Below are 11,736 nucleotides of genomic sequence, written 5' to 3' on the forward strand. Positions count from 1 at the left end.
GGAGTATCGGATCTGTGAGACCAAGAGTCTTAAAACACAGACAGATGCATCAATCTGTCACAGTCTGATGACATCAGTCATTAAGACAATATAACTAATTCTCCTGGGCTCTGATTCTAACCTTAATAGACAATCCGCTTATTATACATTTGTCTTCTCATATATAGTAATGCAATGTTTTCAACCTCTCCTTTCCAACATAACTAAAGGGGTCAATATAAACCCAACACTAACAGTGATTCACTAAGGCAGTCATTTTTACCCAAGAGGCATTCCACATATTAAAATTCCCAAGGGACTGTTTGTCATTTTTATAAAATACCCTAAAACTCTGAGATTCTATGAGTTCCTTCCACTGGTTGAGAATTATGGGTCTCCACAGAGAATACGTTGACCTAATTCGGTTAATCTGATAATTACATTTCTTTCTACAAATTAAATGTTTCAGCATTTTGGTTTTTATAGATCAGTTTCTGCACCCCAAATTAATTACAGGTATACTGATAGGCAGAGATGTGCCTTTGATGTGCCAAAGAACCAGTTGTATATATTTAATATGAGTTAGAAGCTTATGACACTAAAACGTTCTAGGGCCTTAAATGGAAGTCAACTAATCCAATTTAGTTTAACATTCTCTCAATGAAAAAATCCCTTCTGTATTTCTCACATTGGTTTAATTTGTTCTACTTCCTACCTAACACCTGAGAATAACTGGACTGATAGTTTACTCCAGAAATGAGGAGGAAAGAGGTGTTTTTAGAATACAGGTCTCTCATTTCTAACAGTAAGCACACCTGAGCAGGGCACTTCAGTGAAAAAGGCCACAAGACATATTTTGGGAGATAAAAAGGCAGAGTGGAGGAAAGACAGAAGACTCAAAGGAAAATGACAACGGGACCTGAATAGGGACTCCACAAAAGAAATCCAAATGGCAAATAAATTAATTAAATAATGGAGCACAATCTCATTAGCAATAAAAAAAAAAACACAAACTAAAAAAACATAAAAGATATTAAACACCCAACAGAATGACAAAAATTAGGAAGCTGGATAATAACCACTTTGGAAAACAGGCATCATACAAATAGCCCACCAACCAGGGATTTTACTTCTTATTCCCAGAGAAACTCTTTTATGTGTACACCAGGATTCATGTTCATAACTGGGCTGTTTTTATAGAAACTAAACTAGAAATCACTCAAAAATTTATCAAAGTATAGAACAGACAGGTAGTGATATATGAACACAACTGAATATTACATGGCAATGAAAATGCACAAACTGCAAATGTATGCAACAATATTGACAAATTTCATAGACTCAAACAAAAAAAGCAAGAGGAAAAAGATTGCAAACAGTTGATTTCATTTATATAACATTCAAAAACACAGAACTAAATTATATTTCTCAGAGATATGTTCACATATGGTCAAATTATTTTTAGAAAGCAGAAGTATTATTGCAAAAGTTATCTTATGGGATTGATTACTCCTAGCAGAATTACCCAAGAAAGAGATACTATGACCTAAGGACAAACAGGGACTTCTAGAATATCAGTAATATTCTATTTCTTACCTGGCTGATGATTAGCTTTCCAATTGTTCTTCAAACGATACATAAGTTTCCTATACTTTTCTATAGTTATATCATGTGTCATAAAAAAAAAATGTGGAAAGAAAGAAGCAAATAAATTTACCCACTTTAAAATTCTACTTAAGGCTAATCTTGCCTTTCCCCACAGACCAGTCTGAAATATCAATTTCTTAAGAAAATGGAGTACATATGGAAAAGAAATCCCTTCAAGATTTAATCCTAGGTTATTCTAAGCATCAGAGTGTACTAAGCTGCACCCCTAAAGCTAACTATGCTTGACAAGTAAGTGTGAGAAATATTTTTTTGTTTACATTTTAAATACTCAATTATTATTCCCAGATCCCTTTATACCAACAGCTCAACTTGAAAAAACAGACATTTTTGTTAAATCTCTCTTCCTCTATTCTAACAAAGTAAGTTTATAGAACACATTTCCATTTTGAAGATTTCTGCTATGCTGCTTTCAATTTCAAGGTCTTAGCCATCAGATCTCTTTCCTTTATATACATACAATAAAAAATATTGTTATAAAAAATGAAAATTTTTTGCAATGTAGAATGGAAAGTGCTAGGAAATTAACCTTTGTGTCCACGGTGCCCAAGGTGGAAGTCTGGCAAGAATGAAAAGTACAAAGAAATAAGAAGATAAATCTTCTCACTAATACAAAAGGCTCAAAAAGTAAACTAATAGGGATGCCTGGGTGGTTCAGTTGGTGAAGTGTCTGCCTTGGGATCAGGTCAGGATCCCAGGACCTGGAATGGAGCCCCACATGGTGGGCAGTGAGGAGGGGCGGCGGGGGGGGGGTGGCACGCAGTTCTTGCTCAGCAGGGAGCCTGCTTCTCCCTCACCTCCCCACTCATGCTCTCTCCGTCTCTCTCTTTCAAATAAATAAATCTTAAAAACAAAAAAAGGTAAACTAATAAAATTAAGTTACCAGATGGTTTTTTGGTCTTTGTTTTCCTGTTCACTAGTTTTTAAACAAAATGTAAAATCTATTCAAGGAATTTAATTTGCAATTAGATATTTTTAACTTTTTAATTAATTTTTAAAAACTCTTAAAATTCTACTTAGATGCAATGAGTACATAAATCTTGAGTGCATAGCTCAATGAATGTTTATACACCCACACACACACACATCCATGTATGAAGATGAAGATACAGACTTAAAGCTAGATTTGAAAATTTTATTAGGGGAAAAAAAAAAAAAACCCAAAAGGTTAAATACCACTGGTCCTCTAAAGCAAAGGAACTTATTTTTTTTAGTTAATTTCGTTTTCATACCTCACAATCTCCTTGAGCATTTTGAACATTGCACCACCTGGCAACAGGTTCAGGAACCACTTCCCAATCCTCACAGACCTGTTTAAGGATATTCACGAATGTTGTCTTCCCTGAAGCTGTTGTGAGAGGAAAAGAAAATTGAAGAAGGAGACTTAGAAAAAAAAAAAAAAAAAAGTCAAAATCAACTTTTTCAAAATTTATACCAGCAAAAATACAAAAAACAAAAATATCCAATTTCTTAAACTTTCTCTTTAGATTTGTTTTAATAAAAACTAAAAGGATCCCTACCACTTGTATTAGGCACATTTGTTATTGTTTTTAGCTTATCAAGGCTACGGAACAGAAGAATTTAAAACCTGGTGAAATTGTAGGCAAGGTGTTAAAGCAGGAAAAAAAAAAATCCTAGTCCTAGCCTCACTTTCCTTAGTAATTAGAGATAACTGTGGGAAATGGTTAAGGCTATTTTTCCATTTAATTAAATATGTGATCTGGGCGCCTGGGTGGCTCAGTGGGTTAAAGCCTCTGCCTTCCGCTCAGGTCATGATCCCAGGGTACTGGGATCAAGCCCCGCATCAGGCTCTGTGCTCAGCAGGGAGCCTGCTTCCCCCTCCTTCTCTCTCTGCCTACTTGTGATCTCTGTCTGTCAAATAAATAAATAAATCTTTAAAAAAAAAATTAAATATGTGATCTTGGGCAAGTCACTGAATCTCTCTGAGCCTGTTTCTTCATAATACAATGGAAATAATAATGCCCTCTTTATGGAAACTGTTGTGATAAACAAGCTATGACTATAGTGACAATCATTATAGGCTCTTGCCTTTTCAAAATTTTTCTGTCTACTGGCTCTATTCTCTCAGTTTACAAACTTAAATCCTTTCCATCTAAAACCAACTTAGAAACAGCCAAATGAACTATAAAATCAATATAAAGATGTATCCAATATCCAGAGTTTTACAATGAGAATCAGTATGATTATATGACACTAACTGTATAACTACACAACATTAAGCCATAGTACCCAACAGAAATTATAAAAACATTTTTATAAAGAGCCTTATAAGGAATAGCCATGTTTTCTCTGCTTCACTTTCACAGTTCTGTGCACTTATCCAACCCTTTAAAAAAAATGCTGTATGTACTTTGCTTCTCCCTGATCATTCACTAGCTTCTGAGACACCTATAGGGAAATAGTTCACATATAATCAGAACATATTAATTCACTATTTTAATATTGCTTGGAAATACATTCCATTTAACAGTAGGGAAAAGTCATGACCTATAATTCAACAGGGTGTAGCAACACTCCTAATGACCACCACACCCTTCATATCTGAAGTCACCAAATGTGGTTATATTAGACATCTCTGGTCAGCATAATGTGCTCTCTCTCTTTTTCTCTCCATATGTATATAAAAATATACACATGGATTAAAATATAAAAAAGCAGCTTCTGCAAGCTTAAAAGGAAAGGTTCCACATCCTTATAAACTGGATCCAAAAAGGGCAAAAAGAACTTACTTTTGACTTGAATACTATATTCAAATCTAGGACATTACACAAGCAATAGAAAGTAAGAAAAAACAGAAGAACTTTAAAAGATCACACATAGACGGACACCTGGATAGCTCAGTTGGTTGTGTTTCTGACTCTTGGTTTTGGCTCTGGTTATGATCTCATGAGTCATGAAATGAAGCGCCGTGTTAGGATCCAAGCTCAGCTGGGAGTCTGCTTGAAGATTCTCTCCTTCTGCCCCACCCCTCAGTCCCTCTCTCAAATAAATAAATTCTTTTTTTTTTTTTTTTTTTTTTTTTTAAGAAGATCACACATAGAGCAAAAACAGGGATGGAAGGAAGGGAGACAATAAGAAGGTAACATAGAAAAAAGAACTGCTGAGAAGCAACACACAAAGTCATATTATATCACCACAGGAAAGGGGAAAAAGTTTTAAGGATAAACTAGATGACCATTAGATTTAATCACGGGAAAAAAGATTGGTGACAACAGATTTCGAATGGAGCATTTAGTATGGTAAGCAGAAGCATATAAATGATCACTGGACATTCACTGAACTAGATGGAGGAAGGAAAGGAAAACATGATGTTCAGAAAGAGAATCCAATGGGACATCTGGGTGGCTCAGCCAGTTAAGCATCTGCCTTTGGATCAGGTCATGAGCCCAGGATCCAGGGATTGAGTCCCACTGGGATCCTGGGATGGAGTCCCACATTGGGCTCCTTGCTCAGCGGGAAGTCTGCTCCTTCCTCTGCCTCCTGCTCCCTCTTCTTGTGCTCTCCCTTTCTCTTTCTCTAACAGATAAATAAATAAAACCTTAAAAAAAAAAGAAGAAGAAGAAGAAGAAGGGGCGTCTGGGTGGCTCAGTGGGTTGAGCCTCTGCCTTTGGCTCGGGTCATGATCTCAGGGTCCTGGGATCGAGCCCTACGTCCGCAGGGAGCGTGCTTCCCCCTCTCTCTGACTGTTGCTCTGTCTGCTTGTGATCTCTCTGTCAAATAAATGAATAAAATCTTTAAAATAAATAAATAAATAAATAAATGTTTTTTTTTTTTAATTAAAAAAAAAAAAAAAGAAAGAGAATCCAAGGAACACATTAAAAAATCATGCATCAGCCAGAGCCTGAAAGCATTCAAAGCTAGAACATTCAGCTTTCTTCTGACATGCCTACAAACAGAAAAATTTCATGTGGTCATACTCTAAAATTTTAAGAGCAAAAACAGTTATTCTTTAAAATCATTCTTTAGTTCAAGCAGAGTAACAATAGTTACCTGTCACTCCAATCAGATTAATATCTAATTCCTTAACTTTGGGGGGAAAGTAGGGAGCTAGAAAGTAAGCCAATTATAAATTAATACTCTATGAAAGCAAAGGAGAACAAGGATCAAAGACACTGATGTTAAAACTTTAAAAGGCCATGGGACCTAACAGAATTACTAATGCCAAGCAGGTATTATGATGCCAAAAATCTTCTATACAAACTATTAAGATGAGAAGAAGCAGGTAAGGCCTCCAGAAATCTAACACAAGTGTGCATTTTAGTAACAAAGAGCGTGAGAAGTTACATGAGTATAAAACTAAAATGACCAGTTGAAGTTCAAATTCTAGGAATCACAAAATAATCTTCCACACACATATTAGCAATTTGTAATTGCTAATTTTTTTTTTTTTTAACCTGGCTGATGATAGGTAAAAAATATCATTGCAAATAAGGTGGAAGGGACAGAAACAACAGTGCTAGCACATTAACAGCAACTGACAAAGCCTCAGTGTCAGGAAAACAGTGAGTGGTAAGGAACATAATCCATCTAAATAGCAAATTGTTATCTAATAGAAACACAGGACCAGTGTTACCAGATCTTCAGATATTTTAAGAAATGCCAAGAATCTAGAAGTTCAAAAGAAATCTTGAAATTTTTAAATGCTAGCAATTCATTAATTTCTTTTTTTCCCCCAAATCTATGTGGGCCACTATTGTGCAAATGCAAGACACCAGTTTGCCAGTTTGCAAGTCCTTCCAGTGTAGGTAATGGAGAAATTAGAGAATTTTAAGTAGGGGATAACACAATTAGATTTGTATACAGAAAGTCTGCTCTGGAGCTGGTAAGAGAAACTGGAGATGGGGTGAAATATTAGGAAATTATTTCAGGTGCTGGGAAGATTAAAGATGCTTGGGGAGTAGTAACTTTCTAGATATGTTGCTTAATTGGATTTAAGAAATGGAAGGGGATTAACTCATGGTGGTATTGATCTAAAGGTTGTTCATTTAAATTGACTTTTGAAATGGCTTTGTTCAACCACTTCCTTCTTTACATATGTTCATCTTTATCCAATATGTAGCTATGGGGAACCCTACTAGTAAACATTCAACTTCAAAGAACTTATCCTAAGAGGTAATGAGAGTCTATTATAAGGCTCTTTTCCACTGGTGCCTGAATACTGGAGCAATGCAACAAGATCTCCTCTTTAAGAGTGTGCTCAGCTATTTTCTACTCCTTGGAATGCTGCTAGAGCATTTGCCCCATCTTTTTAAAGAAGTACAAGAGTTTTGAATGCAGTTAAGAATTAAAAAAACATTTGCTGTATGCATGAATGACCAGTACCCAACTTGGAGCCAAAAAAATTCTATCAGAACAGGAAGTGCCAGGCATAGGTTTCCTGTGGTAGGAAACACAGAAGAATGTAAGTTCAGATGTACCTTGCAAATTGACATGCATGGTATATTCTGCCCTCCTCTGGGTTAGGAATAGAAACATGTGGGTCTTTCAATCATAAGCCAATGTTTACTTGGATGTGGGAGCCAAGAGTGAGGGACGCCATGATATTAAGATCATTAAAAAAAACGCTTTCCTAGTCTCTTCCCTTGTACTGGAATGTTTAGAGCCATTTTATCCATAACCGTTACAACTGAAACCATCCAAATGTTCACAGCTGGGGAGAGAGAAACTGTGGTACCCCCATGCACTGGAATACTACTCGGCAATGAAAGAGAACTACAGATACAAACAATGCGCTAAAATAAAAGCAGCATCGTGCTAAATAAAAGATGCGAGACGACAAGAGGCTACGTACTCTCTTCTCTATGGCAGTCTGGAAAAAGGCAACACTTTGCGGGACAGAAACCCAATCAGTGATCGCCAAGGGGTAGGGGTGCAGAGGTTGCTGACTGCGAAAGAGCGCCAGGGAACTTTCTGAGGTGATAAACATATACTGAACCTTGATCATGAAGACTGTGAAACAGCATTATGTGTGTGTCATCCCTCATTGACGAGGGCACCTAAAAAAGGATAATTTAATGTATATAAATCACACCTCAAGAACACACACACACCCACACACACACCCAATACAAAAACAAAACCAAGAACAGCCCTTCCCTTTGCGCAATCCCAACAAGGGGAGGAAACTGGCCCAAAGTGCACCTTCATGAGGCCCGAACGCTCTGGCGCTCACGGCCCGTGGCCCCGAGGCCGCCGCCAACTCCCGTGGACGGGGCAGAAGCTAGGCAAGGCGGGCAAAAGGATTTCGGAGCGAAGGGAATTCGAGGCCGCGTCCACATGCACACAGCCGGGCTGGAAGAAGGCCCTCACTGAGGAGCAGCAGAGATGCACGGAAAGGCGGCTGCCGCTGCTTTGGGAACATTGCCCGAGGCTCCTTACCGATGTTGCCTTCGATGGCAATTTTCTTGATGCGGGTCCCCTTAGAGCCGGTCGCGAGAGATGGGCAGCTCCTCTTCGGCGGGGTGGCCATTCTGGTCTTGCGGCGGCCCGGAGCGCAAGCAGGGAGGGCTGGGAAGTGGCCACAGGTGCGCGCGCTGGGGCTCGCGCCACTGCCGAACGTGACCTGACACGCAAGCTGAGCTCCCGCCGCAGCAGGTTCTCCAGCCGGCGGGTCCTGGGGTTTGATTTTGGCGCGCGGAGGCAGCTGCGGATGGGGGCGGGACTGAGGCGCGGCCACCCGCCCTGCCGGGAAGCCACGCCCCCTCCCTCCCCCGAGCGGGCGGAGCCTCCCGCGGTCCCTAGGCCTTGGACGCCGCGGGCGGGGCCCCTGCGTGCGCGCCCGGCACGTCGGGTCACGCGGGGGCACGGGGCGGGGCGGCGCTCGTAATGGCGCGCCTCTTGCCGGAGTCGGGGCTGGAGGCTCCTGAGACCTGTGGGACCGGGGGTGACCGCCGAAGATAGACGTTGAGCGAGGGCAAGCGGCGCCACCCGCCTTCATCACCATGAGTGGGCCGGCCTCCACTTTGAAGAACTGGCCTTTCCAGTGGGGCCTGTGGAGATAGAGCGTCTGGAACACAGCTGGCTGGGAAGCAGTGTGCGGTGCAAAAATCACACGGCTTCCCCTGTGTCGTCAGCCTGGAGGACAACCGTCATGCTAAAGTGCCGCTGGCACCCCAGCCCTAAGGAGATGTACGGCACTGTTGATGCGTGCCACGCACTGTTTCGAGAGCTGTTCTTGAATTAACTCGCAGTTAGTGTCCAGTGCAGGAAATCCCACCATTAGCCTGATTTATCAGTGAGGAAACAGGCACTGAGAAGCTACTCGTTCGAAATATCAAAAGCAGTGAGTGGATCTGACACAGGAATGTATGCAGTCAGACACCACTCCACAGCAAGCTTTTCCTGATGTCAAACCACTCTCCATCTGAGTCCCATTTATGTTGAAAGAGAATATGCCACCCCAAAATATGCACTATGACATTATTTCAAAATAAAGGACAAGGACACTCTGCCCTTCCTTTGTCCCCACTAAAAGCAGGAGATGAATCTATGTGAAAGGTATCCTCCCTGTACCAGGAGAGTAGAAGGCCTCCTTATCACCAGATGGGGAATTCAGGGCCAGAAGGCCTATTAACAAACCTTGCTACTTCACCAATTTATTACCCCAAATCCAAACCCCATTTGTCTTGTCAATTCTCACTAATTTATTGTTTGTCTAAAAGATTAAATGACGTATTTTGGTCATTACTTTGTATGTAGCTCCTATATATATACACACATAATGAAATTTGGTTTCCTCCTATGAATCTGTCTTGTGTCGATACGATTATTAGACCAGGCAAAGAACTTAGAAGGGTAGAAGAAAAATTTTCTGTCCCTACAATGCTATGTAGAAGTTACCACGCTGGGTAGGTTTCTGTACGCATGACTATGGACAGCTTAATTTTGCATGCCCTACACCTAGCACATAGCTAACAAATGCTAATTTTTGAATGCACACCTATGTGCCATGAACTCTGCTAAAAGACTCATCTAGCTGGGAACAGACGCAGTGTAGAAACAACCAGAATTCATTTTTAATCTTGGTAAAGATCTGCTAAACTCACTACCCAGTCTAGAATGGTTCCTTGAATGAGGAACCATTCATGAGTTAAATGGTCTATAGAAACCAAAGGCCCTATTACTCTGTTACTCTACCTTTCAAATACCAAGACATGAAATGTGTCTTAATGGTAGAGTCAGAAGGGGTGTAAACAGTGAATCCATTCTAAGAAATAGAAGGCAGAAATTAAAATGTGAATTCATGGGGAACTCTAGAATAAAAACAGCAAAAATCATTCTTTGTTAACATCCCTGTAATTATTTTGCTGTTATTATGTTTATTACTTTCATTTATCCCCCTAGTGATTAGCAGCAGGATCACTGAAATGAAAAAGCCTCAACACTTGTCATCAGGGATGGCAAGGAAGCCCCAGAATCCATGGAGTGTTATATTCCACACCCAAGCTTAGAAAACCCATGAAATGGTAAAGATACTGGCTGTACTTAGAGTTAGGCAGGGTGAGGGAGACCTTCAAACAAGAGGAAAGTAGAAGAAAAGAAATTCCATATGGATCTGATAAAGATGTTTAGAGTTGAGAAGCAGGAATACCCAAGTGTGATTTCCACAAAAGAAAAGTAGTATAATGCTGAGATTGAGAGGTTTAAGCAGTGGAAAATTAAAGACTGGGTTCAGATTCCAGCTCTGCCAGATTCTGGGCTGTGAGAACTTGAGTTCTTCAAAGCTTAAAAGTGTTCCTTAAAAACACGAAGTAGGTGGGGAAAAGAGGGAAACCTAGCTTTCTCGGCATCAGATTCAGCATAATTTACTATTTTCCTAAATAACCTTTGGATAATGCAAGAAAGAGGTAAGAGAAAAGCACTTTTAAAAAATATCCTTGATTTTGGGGGTGCCTGGGTGATTAAGTCAGTTAAGCGCCAAACTCATAGTTTCAGCTCAGGTTGTGATCTCAGGGCCCTGATCTCAGAGTTGTGATATCAAGCCCTGCACTGAGCTCTGGGCTTGGGTCAGAGTCTGCTTGAGATTCTTTCCTCCTCTGTTCCTCCCTCTGCTCACACGGCTTTCTCTAAAATAAATAATATCTTTTAAAAAAAAAAATTCCTTGATTTTTATCTACAACTCCTTATCTGAAACCCTTGCAGCTAGATGTTTCAGAATGCAAAAATTTTTGGATTTTAGAAACATACAGTCGTGTAGTACATATGTATGTAACCATCTCTCACCCTCCCACAGAGGTGTTAAATTAAATACACAGATAATTTGCAGTGAAACACAGATTTCACATTAAGTGGGATTGAAAACTAGTAACTCCAGATTGGGTTAAGTTTGCACCAAATTCAAGAAAATACTTGCAGTTGTCCAAGCTTTTCAGATTCTGGAATTGCAGATAAAAGACAGGGTGTCGGAACACCCAGCCAGTTGTGACCATGCTACCATTTTCACCCTTCTTTGCCAGAAATTTTAGAACTCCTTCAATTTGGGAATTTCTTTTCTTCTGTGGGAATGCTGGTATAACTAAAGACAGGATCTTGACATATAGGTTTATTAAGAAAACTCTAAAGCAACTCAGAAAATGAGAACAAAGGGGGGAATAAAAAGTCCCTGAACATTGATAAGTAGTGATTACAGCCCATGCCTTTGTATACACCAACCTAACAACTTCTGTAAAATGGTATTTATTGACTTAATAAGCTTGGTTATAAATTACTCCTTGCAACCATCATTATTGCCTAGAAACATACGAATGCAGAAGCCATCATAAAATCAAGAGTGGGGAGTCAGGGTACTTCTAGCAAGTCTGAAGTGCAATAGCATAATAACTTGCTAGAAGGGCATGAACAGGGAGCCATGGATCCTATATAGCTCTTTATCAAAGGAAAATATATTATGCTGCATGCTAGGTCATCAAGAAAATGTGACACTGTACTCAATAGGCTATTTAACACAGGAGTTTTAACATTTATTAAACATGGTTACTTAAAGGAATATTTAGAACTTGATACCAAAATGCATCATTCCAAATAATATTATATACTGAAGAATTAACTATTTAAATTTAGTACAATAGGGAC

General features: G+C 39.6%; 1 protein-coding gene across 1 annotated transcript in view; it reads right to left on the minus strand.

Moving 5' to 3' along the window:
* LOC111149150 (deoxycytidine kinase) overlaps positions 1 to 8,269 on the minus strand; it is a 30,808-nt gene extending 22,539 nt beyond the window's left edge. The window contains exons 1-2 of the mRNA XM_022506098.1: positions 8,044 to 8,269; positions 2,877 to 2,992 (exon numbers count right to left, since the gene is read on the minus strand). Coding sequence (XP_022361806.1) covers positions 2,877 to 2,992; positions 8,044 to 8,134 — 207 coding nt within the window. The 5' untranslated portion in view covers positions 8,135 to 8,269. The remainder of the gene's footprint in view (positions 1 to 2,876; positions 2,993 to 8,043) is intronic.
* Positions 8,270 to 11,736: the final 3,467 nt, after the last annotated feature.

This window comes from Enhydra lutris, unplaced genomic scaffold (assembly GCF_002288905.1).
Source record: "Enhydra lutris kenyoni isolate GAN:26980312 unplaced genomic scaffold, ASM228890v2 scaffoldscaffold21, whole genome shotgun sequence".
NCBI classification, from domain to species: Eukaryota; Metazoa; Chordata; class Mammalia; order Carnivora; family Mustelidae; genus Enhydra; species Enhydra lutris.